This window comes from Sprattus sprattus (assembly GCF_963457725.1).
Source record: "Sprattus sprattus genome assembly, chromosome: 16".
In the NCBI taxonomy this organism is placed as follows: Eukaryota; Metazoa; Chordata; class Actinopteri; order Clupeiformes; family Clupeidae; genus Sprattus; species Sprattus sprattus.
This window is the reverse complement of record NC_137914.1, coordinates 19,742,367-19,760,879: the sequence shown is the minus strand read 5'-3', so window position 1 is coordinate 19,760,879 and position 18,513 is coordinate 19,742,367. Positions and strand designations below refer to the sequence as shown.

General features: G+C 41.9%; 3 protein-coding genes across 6 annotated transcripts; 1 reads left to right on the top strand and 2 right to left on the bottom strand.

Moving 5' to 3' along the window:
- Positions 1-1,730: 1,730 nt before the first annotated feature.
- amt (aminomethyltransferase) lies at positions 1,731-7,447 on the bottom strand (the record flags this gene model as incomplete). Its single annotated transcript, XM_080853733.1, has 9 exons — positions 1,731-2,102; positions 2,435-2,590; positions 2,787-2,967; positions 3,054-3,199; positions 3,285-3,363; positions 4,187-4,318; positions 4,469-4,549; positions 4,941-5,108; positions 7,319-7,447. The coding sequence occupies 9 exons, from the start codon at positions 7,445-7,447 to the stop codon at positions 1,918-1,920; spliced, it is 1,257 nt and encodes a 418-aa protein (XP_080709859.1). The 3' UTR covers positions 1,731-1,917.
- A 2,924-nt stretch (positions 7,448-10,371) lies between these two features.
- Positions 10,372-15,187, top strand: LOC308377160 (uncharacterized protein). 4 transcript variants are annotated; one of them, XM_080853742.1, is made up of 5 exons: positions 10,372-10,601; positions 11,056-11,131; positions 11,297-11,425; positions 12,535-12,732; positions 13,533-15,187. In XM_080853742.1, exons 3-5 carry the CDS (start codon positions 11,299-11,301, stop codon positions 13,661-13,663), a joined length of 456 nt encoding a protein of 151 aa, XP_080709868.1. In that variant the 5' UTR covers positions 10,372-10,601; positions 11,056-11,131; positions 11,297-11,298; the 3' UTR covers positions 13,664-15,187. The 4 variants fall into 4 exon arrangements, with proteins under 4 accessions (XP_080709868.1, XP_080709866.1, XP_080709865.1 ...); XM_080853740.1 differs by lacking the exon at positions 11,056-11,131 and having other exon boundaries at positions 12,538-12,732; XM_080853739.1 differs by lacking the exon at positions 11,056-11,131.
- A 61-nt stretch (positions 15,188-15,248) lies between these two features.
- Positions 15,249-16,950, bottom strand: hyal3 (hyaluronidase 3; the record flags this gene model as incomplete). The annotated part of the gene is made up of 3 exons (XM_080853734.1): positions 15,249-15,515; positions 15,685-15,774; positions 16,036-16,950. The coding sequence occupies 3 exons, from the start codon at positions 16,948-16,950 to the stop codon at positions 15,249-15,251; spliced, it is 1,272 nt and encodes a 423-aa protein (XP_080709860.1).
- Positions 16,951-18,513: the final 1,563 nt, after the last annotated feature.

Below are 18,513 nucleotides of genomic sequence, written 5' to 3'. Positions count from 1 at the left end.
GTTGGGGGGGAAGTTACATCCAGCAGCTGACGATGCAAATTTAAACGAAGAATCAGAGGAAAATAACAATGCCTGTTTAATAGCAATTAGGCCAATGACCCATCTTATGTTGAATTTCATTTTATCCACAGTGACAGCTTCCTTCCAAAGCCAGTGTGTCATTTGCCAAACCATGCAGGGCAATGAAGCAAATTAAACCATTAAAATGCTCCGGCATTAAGAATCAAAAACATGCACATCTCAGGGTTAAATTGGAGGACTCCTGTAAAAGGAAAAGGGATGAATTTGCTAATTCAACGAAATAACTGAAACTAAAAATGAGAAACACTTATGTCTTTCAGAATGATGTCATTCACCTCTTAAATCATGCATTATTTCCTGCCAAACCATGTTTTCAAATAAAGTCTGATTTGTTAGGTAAGAGGTCAAAAGCTGTTTGGGTGCATCCTTTTCCTCCCTCTCTCTCAGGTTATAATAGCCCCAAATAAAAACCTCTCAAGTTTGTGTTGGGAATGTAAAATCAGTTTATCATGTTGAAGGCCATTATATCCATTTCTGATTGGTGTTGGCATCATTAATACAAAAAATAATAATCAGTGTATAGCTTATTTGGGCATTTTTAGTTTTGGTAGTGACTTATGTTCAAACAAAACATGGCATTTTTTGACACAAATATTGTTACTCATGAGCACTCAGGCCCATCTATCTATCTGTCCTTACTTCAAAGTGGGGTTGTTGGTAGTGGTGGCACGGGTCACAGCACCAATGTGGACGAACACAGCTCCGTACCAGACTCGAACTTGCAACCTTGGGCCTTATACCTAGTCTAACCTAACTTGATCGTCTTCATCAGTCTGATATGAAAACATTATCTCCCTCCCATTCTACCACTGTGGTTTTTCTCCATTAGAGTTACATGATATTTAAAGAATCCTGCCATATGCTGCCCAGACCGGCTCCAAGTATGGTCCCAGTGATCAGGTCTCAATGTGTCTTCAATGGGCTTTGGGTGCATTTTTACACCTGTACTAAGAGCTGTCCACTTGGGATTGAATGAATTACATTTACACCTATACTAAGAGCTGTCCACTTGGGATCGAATTAATCACCACCCAAGATGCATGTTGATGCCAGGTGTGAATAGGGCCCTAGGTGAATGATTTCCATGTGAATCAGATTGTAATTGGTCCAGTTTGGCACGGAATGAATAATACTGCTCTGGCAGTTCTTGGGTTCCTTTCACAGAACCAAGGCACTTTTGGCAATATTGTAGGCTTACATAACAATCTGTGATACATAGTTCAAGGTGATTCTCTACTGGTCATTATTAAAACATTTTAAAAGGTAGGTAAACAATCTATAAAGTAGTGATTGACTGTAAAATCATCTTGATGTGTCACCATTGGCTCACAGTATCTTTCCAGGCTCACTGATTAGGGAATTAAACAAACAGGCCTAGATTTTGGTTTGTCTCCTGACTGTACATAATTCATGTAAACATAATCTTACAGTATTTGGATTATGAGGAGTTATTCAGTCAAAACCATGTTAATAAATTGGTGATTCTGACCAATGAAAATCATTGCAGATAGCATTAGCTCGTATAGCTCAGTATAGCACAAACAGTGTTAGTTACCAGACACTCATGTCATCAAACACAGTATTAAATTACTCCATCTTATACTGGTTAAATTCAGTGACAGCGTTATGTCACATTAAGGTAAGGAATGTTTAAAACACAAGCCTACTTTGCACTAAAAACAATGATCATAGCGTACACACACACACACACACACTTAGTACAAGTAGTAGAAGTTATAAATCAGTAGTGGTAAGTGTTGGTGGATCACTGGGTAAGTCGTCATCCATGGCCACTGATCACACTGATGGCCACAGCTTGAGGTGTCCAGTGTACCATCAGCCCTTCTGACCAGTGTAATATTTGGCGGGTACAAATGGCATCTTGCTGACTACAGCTGGCACTGCCTTCTTCCTCACTTCCACCTGCACAGCTGTGCCCACCTTGCTAAAGCCTGCTTCCACGTAACCCATGGCTACGTTGTTTTTCAGGCAGGGGGAAGGGCATCCACTTGTGATTTCACCTGTAACACCACAGAAATGACAATTTGAAGTGTCATCATTTTCCAAGTGCTCTCCAATTTCATAAACATGCCATTCTATACACAATAAGATTTCCTCACTCTAGTACCCTATAAGCACAGAAGGTGGCACCATCAGCCTTTGCACATCTAGGGACCTGAACTGGATTGGATAATGCCACTCATATGCCCACATACTACAACAGCATTCAAACTAAACATCCCTCTTGTTTTTCACTTTCCATGAACTCTCCCATAAAACATAGAGGATTACATAGGGTCAGAAGCATGGCAAATCACTCTCTCCCATTTGGCACAGTGAGTGTTCAGCTGACCTATGATGCGGCCGTCCGGTGCAAGGATGGGTGTGTGCTGTCGAACAGGTGGTCCCGTCGAGACCAGGCCCACACGCTTTCTCTGAGTCTTTGCTTTGATCTGAGGAACCACAATATCTGCCCCAGGGAAACCCCTCTGCTGACGTCGCCGCTTGCCTTTCGCACAAACACACACACCACAGTTGCACAACATTAATAGAGAATATGTCAGGGGTATAATGGAAGTACAGAAATATTGAGATCCACCCTAATTAAGTAAAATGGTTCTACAGTAAATGGTTCCTATAGCACATAGCTCAGCTTGAAGAAGATCATCTTAAAAGTTGTCTGGTGATGGGTTAGGTAAGTATACCGATAGTCCACACCAGGCTGGCCTCAACCGGTGTGGTGGTCTCATCGATGTCGTTGCCATAGAGACAGAGGCCTGCCTCCAGTCTCAAGCTGTCCCGTGCACCCAGTCCTGCTAGCTTAACCTCATTATTGGTCAGCAGCTTCTCAGCCAAAGCCACAACACTCCCAGTGGGAACCGAGATCTGAGGAGACGAAACAGACACAATATAATGACACACACGCATGCTCATGGGTGGCAGAACACACAACCAAATGAAATGGCACATACCTCAACTCCATCCTCTCCCGTGTATCCACAGCGTGTGACCCTGCAACCCTGGATACCAAACACCGGGGTCAGCACAGAGGTCATGAAGGTCAACTTGCTCAAGTCATCAGTCAGCCCTGGCTGCAGCACACGCGCCATAGAAGGACCTGGGGACACATATGTCTATCATCTAAATATAGACAGAATCCATTTATTCACACACATAGATAAACGCAGACAGCATGGTCTTACCCTGGAGAGCAATAAGACTTTCCTCCAGAAACTCCAAATCCACATCATGACCTGCAGCTTTGAACTCCTGCAATCTGGCCTGAACACAGAAACAAGCACATAAATTATTTCATCTTTCAAATCTTGAATAACATTACGCATTTCATAAAATTGCACTACTCAAATACACACTCTCTTAGACACACACACACACACACACATTTGGACCGTCATGTGGCTAATGAGCTGCTATTATAATTGGAAGAAGTCGTCTCAAGATAAAGTTATACAGTATGTGGCAGTATTTTCACGATTCCATATCATGTCATATTGATTAGCTATGTGACCTATAGTGTAGATATGACCCAATTTGAGCGAGACTGCATTAGCCATCATGCACCGTACACTCCCTAATCCTCCACCAGTAAACATGTCCCCATTGTGGAAGCTGAGTGCTAGGGAAATGAGGAGACAACTCAACATCACCCTTCGTTTATTTCATAGACAGTAAAAAGAGGTTTATTTCAACACCACCACTCCACTTCCTCTGTGTCGTAGAACACACAACCTAATCACCCCAGGGTGTATGGGAAACATAGCTAACCAATCTACTAACCGTAGCTTGACTGTGAACATACCAGAACATGGGCAAGATCGCCGTGAATTGTATTAAATATTTGTCCTGCATGCAAGGGGTCTCCACAAGCCAATTATATATTGTCTACCTCAAAATAATTATTCTGTTGGCTAATTGGCTCTGCATCAGTTCAATAGAAAGAAAAGTGTATGCATTTTTGACGGTATTGAAAATAAGTTGTATCTAAGTAATTTCTAAATACCCTGGTATACCGTAATACCGCCCAAGTGCCCAAGGTAAGTGTGTAGGGGAGCAGTGATGTCTCTCTATCCAGTGCTGGTCTCACCTTCATGTGTGCGGAGTCTTTATCAGCACAACCAGCATTGGAGACAACATAAAGATAACCCAGATCGGTCTTGGTCACAATTAGATCATCCATTATCCCTCCCTTCTCATTGGTGAAAAGAGAAAGACACCCCTGGAAAAAGAGAAAAGAGAGGGAGATGTCAAGAGAAGAGACATGTTGTACTTGCACCTTTGGATATGTGTTTTCAGTGCGTGTGCATGCATGTTTTTGCATGTGAACTTTGCGTGCGTGATTGCCTACACCTAAATGTCATCAGCTTACCTGGTTGTCCTTTAATTCAGCAACATCAGCAACGATCAAGGACTCCATGAACTTAATTCTGTCCTTCCCGTGGACTTTGGTCTGGAAACAGAGCCCAAATAACAAATGGTTGTGTATGCAAAACCATAACCAGTAATATGCTAAGGGTTGTTTATCCATTAGCAGAATAAAGTATGCTGAGACCTGGACTTCACAGAGGTCGTTCCTGAACAGATAGTTTTAGTCCAAGAGATTGACTGTAAAACCTTGTATATAACATACCAACTTGTGACCATGAGCACAGAAACAATCCAAACTCATCCATGCCTACACATGTGCTTAATCTCACAGACAGACACATTTGAATTTCATTCAAATTGTGGATTTATGCAAATAATAACACACACAGACACAGACACAGACACAGACACACACACACACACACACACACACACACACACACACACACACACACACCTTCTCACAGCAATACCTGAAGCATGTGGCTGACATCAAAGATGGAGCAGTGTTCTCGTGTGTGCATGTGGGAGACAATGTGGCTGTCTTTATACTGCACAGGCATACTCCAACCTGCAAAGCCCACCATCTTCCCACCCTGCTCACGATGAAAGTCGAACAGAGCGGTACTCTTCAGAGGGGCCTGATGCACAAACACAAGAAGCAGAGATATTCCTGCTCAAGCCTGTATCATAAGCAGTAACACAGTGTTTTCAGCAGGGGGCATTGTTTTTCATGACAACGTTAAGTTGATGAACATAACCTAGCAGAGATTGCAGGCTATGCGTAACCTGGGTTGTGTAGACAAGTACAGTCCTGCACCAAAATCCTTATAAGCAGTGTTGATGTTGGTATGTAAAATGCAAGCAGTAAAATAACAAAAATATCGCTTAATGTGTGTCAGTGGCTTGATGCGATGTCAGTTCTGATCGAGGGAATGCACCAATTATGCAATCCGATTAACCATTACAATGCAGTCCTCGTTTTTGTTTGGAAACCTACCTGTTTAGGCATGTACTTAACTGCATGTCTTCTATACATCTATGCTTTTACGTTACCTGTATGTCTGAAATGAGAACATACAGGTGAGATTTATTAGCTGTCTGACCCACTCGGCTTTGCTATCTAGTATGAAAGGGACAGAGTTCATATATGAGATCGCTTCTGTCTCAGATACGTTTCAAAAGCTTCATGTTAAAGGGTGAAGGTCCAGGGTAAAGGTTTGCCACATTTGTTGTAAAACAACTACTCATCTACCTGCCATCAATAAGCCCTTTCACACCTGCAAGATGGAAGTGAAGACCTGTCTCAAAATGCCCTTTTTAAAAACTGGCTAGTCAGCTACTCAGTTCCAACAGTCATTAGGAGTGTTTTAGGCTGAAATGATATTCAAACACTTCACTGGCTTTCAGACACTCAAGCTATTTGTAGTTGTATGGGCTTTTGAATGATTGTGGAGAACCTAACATTATAGAAAGAAAAGTCACAATCTTACACAGGACACTGGCTACTATCAAAAGGCACTGACTGATATATGATCACAGAAAGTAACAGACCAATGAACCACAACCTAGCCAACTCTTTGTACTTGTGTGGGCCTTTCTGATCCATTGTGGATTAACAACTCATAGTACAGAGGCAACCATCCCACTTGAACAGGCTACTATCAAAGACACTGACTGATATGATCACAGAAAGGAACATACCAATCAGCGGCAACTTAGCCAACAAATGGACCAATCAGAGGGTTGTGTGTGGGTGACCTCTGACCTTTAGACTGGATGTTACCAGTGCTTATCAGTCTTCAAACAAGTCCAAAGTCACAACAATAATGAATACATGTCTTCACACTTTGACACACACACACACACACCTCGAAAATGGCATACGAATCATATGGTTCATCCTTTTCTACTCCTAGAGACACTAGTGTGCAACCACACTTAAGTATTTGGTTGACTTTAAAGCAGCAATACAGAGTTCTGTTCCAAAACTAGTAAGCTAACTACCTGAAAGGCATGCAAAAAACCTTGCAAACACCACCAAAAACCCAGCTGACACTGATAGAAGCTTGCCAACACACTAACTGGTGTCTTTTGGCAGTTTAGCTGCAATGTCATGCGTGTGAAAGCTTTTCTTCCATTTTTGCAAGGTGTACCAGCCCGTTTCACAGAACTACATAGGGCATATCCTGGATGGCTAGTGGGTAAGACACAGGTGTTTATCTGTCCTTTACATGACCATATGCTATCAAAGTGAATTTGAGGATGGTACCAAAAGAGGTTGCCTATAAAACCATATCTCAAATAGTGTCACATTGTTGCATAGTGTTACCTAAAAGTCTTAATTTGCTCCGGGTGTGTGCATTCAAGGTGAAGACCAAGTCATGCAGAGGGGGCACGTCTGTGCACTTCCTGTATTCCTGTTCCCGTGCTTCCTATTAAAATGCATCATTTGTAGTGCACGTGCGGAAGGGAGAGCAGGGCTGTATCTGTGACCGTGTTTGACATGGATGGCTCGCCCTCCCATTCAACAAAAAAACATAGATGTGCAATCTCTGATTTTGCGTATTTATGACTCAGTTACACTCATATTCCATAAGAGAGTGTCAGTCTGACATAGTTGAGTTCTTCATACATTGGAAATCATGACCACATCCATTGCATCCTTAAATATTTGTAACACGATTTATTCAGTGGATCCAAGTGAACACACTCTTAGAACGAGGTCATTATATTGGAATAAACTAATGTATGAGGGCAAAGACGACTAACGCCACTAAGAATGCAACCAGCAGGAGCTTCCTATTCAAAGTTTGTTGCCGAACTTGAATTTTTTTCTTGAAAGTGTTACCTCCGAAGTTGAAGCATGCCTCTCCTGTAGCGCTGCTGTTCCAAGTCTCACTGTTTGCGGGGATTTCCTCAGAGCCCGGTTACCGATACCAGTACCCGAACGACAGCAAGCTAACATCGATAGAAACATCTTTACGTCCTAACCTCAAGCTGTGATCCAAACGATGAGCAGATTCGTTTAGTTTCTTCTGCTGGACTCCGATCTCAACTGCATAACAGCGATTTTGAAAAGTGGTGGTTTCTGGGAAATGTAGTTGATATGCTTTGCATTAATTTACATTCGAGAATGTTGAGCCAAATATAAGCTCGACATTTTTTGGGGGGGAAATTTGTGTTTGGTCAATTATTTTTCAGTTGTTACAATATATTTGTTATTGTATTTTATATCGTTTGAAAGCCTGTTTATTCATCTTTACAATGAATCAGCTGTGCTGCTCATCCCACAAATGCATGATCCTTACAAGTTGGACAATTGTTAAGGTAAATAAACCGGCTTTTAAACGGTATACATACAATACCAATTAGCACAGAGAACAGAGAAATAGTCCACCAAACTAAATTTTCCAAAAATGTTGCCAAGTTTATTTAGGGTTAGGCGTATATTTTAGATGCCAACAACACGTTTCAATTTAGGCTTTAATGGCAACACGTTCGGATTTGATTAGGCATCGCCAGGCTACAATATGGATCTAACTTTTGCTGAACATTTGATGAACACAGCAAATAAACCATATAACTTACTGACAGGGTAGCCCACCGAACTGTTACGTTTTATGGGAGAAAATGTTCATGGCCTAGTTTGTAAATTTGCCTAAAGTTAATCCCAACCCCTAACCCAGACGCCAGGTTGCAGGGTGTGCAGGGCCTTCAGCTGCTACCTCTGATAATATTCTATTATTAATTATATAATTTAACTTTTTTAAACAAGTAGAATTAATCTGAATATGCTAAACCGAGTAGGAATCCGAACAGGCCTATGCTAAACTGTGTTTATTAATTTGAATTATGATCACCCTCTCATTAACACCCAACACAAAGCACCACACATGTCTTTGTAATAATCAACGAAGATCCCAAAGACATCATTCCCCAAATCAGAAAAGCCCTATTCCCCAAAGATGCAGGAAAAACAAATCCAGCCTCCGACTAATACAGAATGCTGCCACTCTCACACTTAAAACATTTGAACACACCTCACCTACTTGCCTCTCTGCACTGACTCCCCGTCAGAAGTGGAATTGATTTCAAAGTACTCCTTCTAACATACCAAGCTCTAAACGGCTTAGCTCCAAATTACCTCAAGGAAATAGTTGTCCCCTACTGCCCACCAAGACCACTTTGTTCCCAGAGTGCAGGTGTCTTTGTAATTCCAAGAATATCAGAAAGACAACGAGCCACCCTCCAGTGGAATAATCTTCCTGCCTCCATCCGAGAAGCGGACACCCTTTCCATCCTTAAATTATTGAGACTAAAGGCATTCCTGTTCAGTGCATCCTATTGTCATGAATAATGCATTAAAACTTGTCACCTGTCGCAATATATTCCATACTTATTGACAGCCATGCTGTTTTGTTAAGCAGCATTGGGTCACAGACAGCGCATGTTGTACTCTGTAGGAGGGCCTTAATGGATCCCCGGTACAGCATGTGGCTTGTTGCGGCTGTCGCCAGCCAGCTGCGCACTGTTGTATCTTGCCAATCTTGTTATCAGTTAGTCCTTATAACTTAAATTCCCATCCACCTGTCAGCCAACTTAATTAAAGGTTGTTTACCTAAATGTATCTCTTTATAAAGTTGATATTTACTGACTGAATATTTCTCTCTCTTATAACGGGACCTTTGCCCACTTATTCTGATTATTCTGAAATTATTGTTCCTCATCACCATAACCATTAAGTAGTTATGCACATATTGGAGAGCCAAGCTCTGCCTTCTCACTTTGTCTCTTTTCTTCCCCTTCTAGTCTAGACAGTCTCCACAGTGGGATGGGTCTAGATCTCACCACCTGATCTTGCAGAAACCCTCTGCCTATGCCTACCCCTCCTCACCACACTGTAATGCATAAATTATACCCCACTCATGATACATGTACTCTGTGGCCACTTACCCGTAATGTAAATAATTGCCACTGTCGACATAGTTTTTGACTTACCCTTGTAATAGTAACCCAACTACACTGTTCTACAATACCTGAATGCTCTCTTTCCATCTTATCCACTGGCAAATTTGTATGTATCCTGTATCTTATGTTTGTATGTATCATGCATACATGTATCATATATACCATCTTATATTTGTATGTATGCTAGCTTAACCTGATACGTATATGAATTCACCTGCCAGGTTGCTGATTGTCTCCCCTTTCCCCTCCCTTCCCTTTTTTGTGTTGTGGAGTTCAGCACGTTGTCTCTCCCCCCCTGTTATATGCACGGACACACCCCCTGCTGTTGATTGGCTGGTATAGTGTGTGTTTCGGTCAGAGCCACTCTGTGTTCCATTAACATAGCCAGGGCTGTGTACTAACACCTGTGATTTTGTCAGCGCACACTCTGTTCTGGACAGCTAGCGGACTGTAGGGAGATATTAGCTGAATTAAAAAAAAAAGTGTATTGGAAAGAATCGCTTACTGTGCCTCTTAAGTGTAACGTCACCCCCAGCTGTCACACTAACAGGCTGGGGGACGTGCGTCACCCATAACGATAAATCCCAAAGTTGACTGCACGTCAGCATCGGCATTACAAGTTTGAAGAGGATTTTAAACAGTAGCCTATGGCTTATTCATTTATAACCTATAATAAAATGCCGATTTATACAACATTTTGACATTATTTACACCAGCATTGATGTGTTTCATCACAGAAGGCTACATTTACAATTCAAAAACACATTTTAAGGGTGCAGTTACACTTCAAGTGTATGGTCTCACTGTCCAAGCGACCCCAATATAATCAAATCATCGTTTACCCTCGTAGATGGGCTATTAATAACTCCCATCCACCCTTGCACACTAGTAACTATTTTTGTCTCGAGACTGTTGAGCTAGGAGGGGCAGAATCATGACATGCAACCAGAGACACAACAGTTTAGACTGTTCAAGTCACTGTTAACGATACCGGTATTTGTATGATGTCCGGATAGGCCTACTTCTGAAAAACAATTAGCCAACTGTAATAACGGGATCAGGATTTCATTCAGGCCTATAATTCACCCATTTTTAAGGCAAAAGTTAGCCAACAACACCCAGAGCACTTCTCCAGATGAGTCTGCTGAAGACATATTCTGACGGTAAGCGAGGAGTTATGTGAACTAAAAAGGAGGATCAGAGGGAACCAGTTCGTGTTCGTGTCACCATACAAACCCGAAAAGGTTAATGTCATAGCGGTGTGGTCTTTGCATTGTTTCCTTTGTTTTCCTCACGTTAAGTGGCAGTTTTGAGTGTTACTGAAATTTCTAGGTTTGAGTGTTCCTTTCTGTCTTGTCTACTGTTTCTGTCAAGCACAGGGTTTGCCAGCTTTGAACATGTAAAGCTAGTAGCCTATGTGAGGGTATTCGTCTTGATCTTCTTGTAGGCCGTGCATGTTTTTAGCATTGTTCAAAATATCTGTCTTTTGGAGGGAGAAAAGGGATTTGTACCTTATTTTGAAGCAGAAAACCTTTGCTTTCATATCAAGAAAACAGAAAATGTGCTCCAATGCATAGTCTGGTCTGTATGACTGACTGTCCTAAGCACTGTTAACAGGGGGAAACAGATGTTGATCCTCCTTATCCAAAAAGTCAGGACGAAGAGGTTCAACCAGTTAAGACAAAGACCATTGGTGACTAACTTTGCCAAGGCAGTATGCATACATGCTCTTTGGGGAAGGGACTGGAAAAAAACAGGCAGTTTTCAAAACGGACAATATCAACAAAAATACTGCCTGGCAGCTACCATTAATATGAACTTACTGCAACATTTTATCACTGTGTCTTTTGATTTCCAGGGATGCTGAAACAGTCTCCCTCTTCACGTCCTGTATTTATCAGTGATGGGGATCTGACAGAGATTCAGCTGCACTCAGTCGAATCTATAAATGACTTGCACAGAAACCACTCTGAGCAACCTCCAAAAGGTACACGCAGCACATTCACTCACAGATAGTCGCATGAATACTGACCACACTTAAGTAAAGGTTGGTTACATAGCAGGGATGAGCTCCGATGCCCTAACCTAGTTTTCGTTTTGGACTCCCATGTTCCGCTCTCAGCACATGTCAGTGCACTGCCGTCATCTTTTCTTTCTGCTCTTACCTGTCAATCTTGCAAGCTGTGAAGCTGCTATTCGATAGGATATACCGGACTACTACTCTGTTTATGGACTAGCATCAATATTAAAGAATGGAAATGATCATATGAATTGAACTTATGACCCAATGCTTGGGCTAGTCATGCCTTGTCACTGAGCAGTTTGACCAATGGTTGGCTGATCTCTTTTTGGGATCCTCATAACATACTACATATGTCCATGTTACTGTTAACCTTCAGGAGGCACAAAGTGTGGTTTATCATGGTGCGATAATGGGACAAAATGTGTTCTTTATTTTTTAATGCTTTAGTAATGCCTTTGGCTCAGTTTGAGCCATTTTCATAGCTTCTCTGCATGGCGTCTGTATGGCACCAGACTTTTACTTTTTGAAGAGGCATTCTGATTAATGTATTATACATGGATTGTTTATAATAAAAACAATCAATAAAAAAAAAAAATGCATTTTTGACACAGAGCGATCCATAGAGTGCTATAGGGTCATTTGGGGTTTGGTCAAGAAATTTGCTAAACTTTGAAAGCCTGATAAATCAATTTGTTCATGCTATTCAAGTGGCAAGCTACTTCTGCTGTTGTTTCATGGGGTCTTTTCACTGATCTTTATGGCCTTCATTAGAGGAGTGTGGAATATGAACTTTACCGCTCGTCATTTCTGGTTTGATTTTGTGTTTAGTTATTTGAAATGAACTGTTTGCACAAGTGTTCCAAGGTAGAAGGTCTAACACTGCATGTCTCTGCCAGTTCAGGAGACAACAAATCTAGGTGTTGTCCCTGTGTCTCTCACTCCATCTGTGTCTACAATTTTTCATTTGCTTATTCAGTTGTCTGATATTGGGACTATTTTGAGGTGAGGTAGGGCACCACACACTGTATGTGTCACTTGTTTTCACACCCTAAATTAGCCACTCTCCTGTTTAGCAGCGTCAGGAGGCAGACCACCCCTACTCCCCTTTGCTCTTCCTTCCAACGGGAATGTGTCACCCCCGGTTCTCAGACCTTCTGCTCGTCGAACAAATCAGCCCCCCAACGAGGCTCAGAAATATTACCCGCGCATCCTCATCTACGCCAGCCTCAGCCTCCTCCTCATCACCCTCGCTGTCATCCTCTTTGTCGTAGGTAATACAAACATCCCTGACCTCTTCTTGTTAAGCCCTTTCAATTATTACAATTATGATGTCCAATTATGCTGCCCCCAGAGGAGAGTGGATTTGTTACAGACACATATAGTGCCACTAGATGGGGTGAGTGACAAGCTTAACACATACAAATGTAGAACACAAGAACACATACGGTACCACTTTCATTCCTTTAAAGTAATAGTAATGTAGAGTGAACACAAGAACCTATACAGTACCTTTTTCATTGCTTTATAGTAATAGTAATGTTCCCTAAAGCATCATTCAAAAGCTTTAACATTAACACAAGGGGACACAAATGACTATGCTAAGATACAATTTCACATTTAACATTAAACTAAGGGTGCAGAGGGAGCCCTATTGGCTTAAAAACACTAGTTTTTTATAGAAGCATCTTCATTTATTTCTTTATCATTTCAAGTAAGACTGTACCGTATCTTTTTATATAGATTGTACAAATACCAAACTTTCCTGATTTAGTTCCCTTAATAACTTCACATATTGTTACCAGTCCCTGGACTTCCAGATCTAAAGGGAGGTAAGGTTCTGTATAAAAGGAAACTATAGCCACGTGAAGATACCATTCATTAGTAGCAAACACTCGTCCAACTACTCCATGCCTTACATGGTGTATCATTCTGAGAAAAAATGGTTTGTTGAAGTGGTATGTGAGGCATATTCTCAGAAATGACAACAAAATATTTGTTCTATATTCTTTTTTTCATAATTTTGGTACTTTTACGAAATGTCTTCTCTCGTCTGTGTCTTCCATGTGTCCAGTCAAGCAGGCGAGTACAGTGAGCTCCCTTTCTGAGGTGCTGCTGCAGCATCTGGGCCAGTTTCAGGAGGTGTCCCAGCTCAAACACAAACTGCAGCTCCTGGAGAGGAACCTCAGCACCACAGGGCACTGATATCATACTCTGGAACTCTCCTCTCCAACCATACAAGACCACAGGACACTGATATCATACTCTGGCACTCTCCTCTCCAACCACACAAGACCACACAGTCTGCAGCACAACCTGCCCACCAGCTCAGTCTACCATATTCACAACACTGTACAATCTCTGTGTAGACATTTGATGATCGTTACCGCCTTAGGCCGGCGTGGAAGATTTGTGCCTTACTTTACACGGGTGTTTGTTTGTGTGTTTTGTGCCTAACTGTGCACTGGTGTTTGTGTGTGTGTTTTGTGCCTAACTGTACACTGGTGTGTGTGTGTTTTGTAACTTCTAGGACCATGCTCTCTCTTGGAGCTCCTTTTGCATTCATGTTATACAGTGACTTGTGGTGTCTATTTGATAATAAACTGTAGAAAATACTGGGTGGTTTGTGCTGTACAAACGTAAAGATATCTGCAACACTCTCAGATAAGATTGGATCTTTTGGGAGGATGCCTTAATGGGCCATTCAAAGCTCAAGAAAACAGCTGTAGTCTTTGCTGTTATGATGTAGTCAGTCAAAAGCGGTGAAATTTGACTCAAGGGAGAAGCCAGAAGAAATCCGATGACAAACAGTCCTGTGTATTCTTTAGGTCATGTCAACAGTGCTATTGCTACTTCCAGGTATAGTCCTGGCCGTTCCTGTTTTATTTTTAAACGTGCTAACTCCTCTGACACTTCTCTCCTCGACCCCCTATTCCCCTGTCCACCTTTCCAACTGAGCCCCTGGTTAAGATCCCTCCCTCTCAATATCATGCCATCTTTCCAATTATAGACACCAAATATAAATGATTAGAAATTTTTTTACTAGGTAAGGTTAGGTTTTCAGACCACTATGAAAATACTTTGTTAGCATACAAAGCAAGTATTTACCATCACCTGAGGATTAATGTTGCAGTATGTAGGTTAGTCGCTAGTTAGACTGATACAACTCAAGGCATTATGTTAAGTCAGTGTTTCTCCAATATTACTTTGTTTCAAGCTATACACTTTCAATGTCATCTATAATGTAAATTAAAGTATTTAAAATACCTATAACAAATAGCAGAGATGCATAGAATAGGAATATTGGAACATATTTTCACTGTTCACATTTTAGTGTGAAAAGAGTGTCCACATACTCTTAACATATTTCTACATAGAAAAAAAAAATTCCACATACTCATGACATATTTCTACATAGACTGTTCTCACCTCCAGTTCCCTACCAACATGACAAGCATTGCTACATTTGAAGGCTAGTGGTTATTACATCAAAGCAAAGCATGTCACAACGCACCAACCGCTTTTTGGTCTTAATGGCGTGTTTGTGTGTGTGTGCGTGTCTGTATGTGTGTGTGTATGTGTGTTAATCCAGTGAATTCTGCCAAGTAGAATGAAATGGGGCAGATATGTGTTTTTTTTTTTTTAAATCATCTCTACATCCCATGTCATCCCTTGTCCAGATCTATTTCCAGAAGTGTTTAATGTTAAAGAATCCTTCCGCACACACACACACACATGTGAAACAAGTAGAGTTGTAAGGTGTGGTCTGTCTCTGTAAGCCCACTGCACCTCACTTAGTGGCAGGTGTGTGTCTCTGCTCACAGGCCTGGCCGCTCCACCCTCCATGACACACACACTGGAATGCTTTGCGCAGCAGGACAGGGTCGGGCATCTTGTTGCCGAGGGGGATCATGTGACCTGAGTGGGGCTTTCGTCTGGCGCAGCGTCCGTGACCCCCACACACAACCTGGCCACAGTGATGCACTCCATGACGCAGCTGGACCACATACTCACCCAGCACACTCTCGATGTAGTCCTTCAGCTTCAAACACTGAGTCTGCTCACACACACACACACACACACACACACACACACACACACACACACACAGGGTTGTATACAGACTCATCTAGTGTTGACATATATAACATAAAGGAAGGAAGTAAGCAGCAGGTCCTTTGAAAGAACATGAAGTACTAATGTCAACTGTAAGAACAGACACTTACCTTAGTCTTTGCAAAGCTAAGTTCACCCCAGAGTATCATCCCATCTACTCCCAATGCTGCACTTTCTCCCAGTGTGTTCTCCAAATATGTCTGGATAGAATAGACAGACAATACAGACATATCTAGGACACACATGCTCAAAATAAAATGAGTAAACAGTAAGACAGAAATATCCCTTAAACTTGATATGGAGTGTCTTTTTTACCTTGATTTTCATAAATTGACACATTCAAATGAGAATTAATGGTAGAATAAGATTGGCCTTGTTTCAAGAACAAGTTTCTGACATACATCTATGCCTCTTCATTATATTTAACACTTGTGTGTGTCAGTGTTTGTGTGTATTTATACCTTATTAAGGAAGTGCTGTGTGTGTGTGAAGGCTACTCTTGCATAGGGTATTACAGGAGTGGGCGTCAGGTCTGTTGCATGCTGGGTTACGACTCTGAGGGCCTCAAGTATGCGGTGTCGGACCATGAGCTGAATGTGCCCACGCTGTGCCAGTTTCCATGGAGCGTACACGCTGGGGTAGAGTGCACTGCTTTGCCGCCACAACCATGCCAGCTGGTCATTAAGCTGTGCTGTGCCTCTGTGGCACTGCCCGGTGTAGCCAGTCCGTCCTCCTGGATTAGTGTTAGGGCACGCTGGGAAGCCATAGAAGCCCCAGGATCCAGCAGGGTGCAGGTGCATGGCGAGCTGCAGTGTCTTCAGCATGAGGGCCCGTCCGGCTTGCTCAAACGCTTTCTTGGCGAGAGACCTCACATCCTGCGGCATCAGCTCTGGGTGGTTCCACCTAACCAGTCTCTTGGAGAGCTTCCGGTAGACTGTTTTAGCGCCAAAGTTCCTGCTCCACAGAGGATGCCACTTCTCCCAGTCCAGTACAGCCAATCCAGAGAAGTCCTGGGGAAGCACTGCCTCTAACTGCCCTTCGGTCAGCGAAAGGTGAGCCTTGAGATCAGCAAGCTGAGGGATGCCTCCATTCACGGCTGACCCCGTGTGTGTGAGGTAGGGGTAGAGGCCGAGGCGCTGCTGGTAGAAGAGGCTGATCTCAGGACCCCAGAAACGTGTTTTAGGGTTGTGTGTAATACCATATCGCTCCACAGACAGGGAGACCCCGTAGCGATGCTGGCAGCGTTTAGTGGGCATGTTCCAGATCACAGGAAAGCCATGTCTTTTAAACCAGCCTGCTTCTGAGACCATAGACACAGACAGGTTGGTAGGAGACATACTCACCTCTGATATCAGAACCCATAACAGGAAGAACATGGCTGCAAATCCTGTAAATTAGAGAAAGATTAACAAAGAAAATATTCCTGAATAAGGTCGTCAAGCAATCTGTCACTAGGGTACAAGAACCGTTTCTTTTCAAATGTCTAGAGTCTACATGTAACTATCCCTTTCAGAGTATCTACAGATATTTCAAAAGATAAAATGTTTCGGGTTCACTTGAAGTGGCTGATGAACCCCCGTCAGGGCTGAATGTGTTGTGTGAAGTGTGATATGTGTTGCTATTTTCTTTCATTAAGCATGGGTCCGGAAATGTAATCACACTCCCTCGAAGCATAGAGCACTTCCTCATTTCATAAAATTATTGTTAATTCTAATCAGTTAACACTCTGTATTTGAAACGTTAATGTGGTTTCAGTTCCAGTTCATCTATGTGTGGACTACATATCAATCAGCTTCTACTGCACAGTAACATTTCACCCCTCTAGAGTGTGCTGGTTTTGACAGTGTACTGTGAGCATGCATAGAGACATTCACACTTCCTTTTTAACCACACATCTCACAGTTTCTCACAGCAAATATCCAACTAGACAAAGAACCCTAATGGCATACTAATACACTTGCATCTTTAAAATGTAAATTTGATCATAGCTTATTTTTGTATTTTGTTGTCTTGGACAGCCCTGAGGCTATAAAGTATTAATATGAATTGTGTGGGTCAATGTCCACTAATCTTGCATCTCAGTCTTTACATTAACAGACGATAACTAGAACTGAACTGGTATTTCTACTGAAAAGGGATGTTTGAGGGATGTTCTGGATTTTTTTCAAAAGTTTTTCACGGTTCAGTTGTAACAATGTTAACAGATGTTCAGATAAAACTCTACTGTGAATGTATCCTTTAGTACAGAAGAGTGCAAATGCAGTTTTACAAAAGCAGGAAAAGACAGATATTTCCATAATTAACACTCAACCAGGTTAAAGAATATTTGAAATGACTTTTGAGCACTAGTTGTTATTTATTATTTAAGTCTGCCTTTAAAATAAATAATTTGAAGTTGATCAACACAGGTCTAAGATAAAACAAATTCCCTTACCTAAAGTCAAGGAGTACTGCTCAAACATGCACAGCTCCTTCCCTTCAAGAGAGTCAAGGAGTACTGCTCAATGATGCACAGTTTAGAGAAAAGGCACAAACCAGGAACCATGAGCTTTACACCACATCATTAACAGGAACTTACCCTTACCAGATGTAAAAAAAAAGAAAAAAAAAAAAAGCCATTGGGCCATTCCCATATGGCATATATAACGTATGCACATCACTGACAGGAAATGAGCCAACCAACGGTCAACCATTTTGGTAGGACCCACAGGTACAAAATTAATGAGGATCAATTGACAGCCTGGGGCCTGCCCCTTAGATCAGTCTTTGCTGGGATACGGTCTGAAGACTCAGATAAGAATAACAGCATTGCTTTACCGGTTGGAAAATGTGGTCATTTAAAATAAAGGGACAGAAAAGTTATACACTTCAAATTAGGCTAATTGTAACAAATGAGGTCTTACATACTCTCGCATGGGGATCTCCTGAGCAAAAAATAT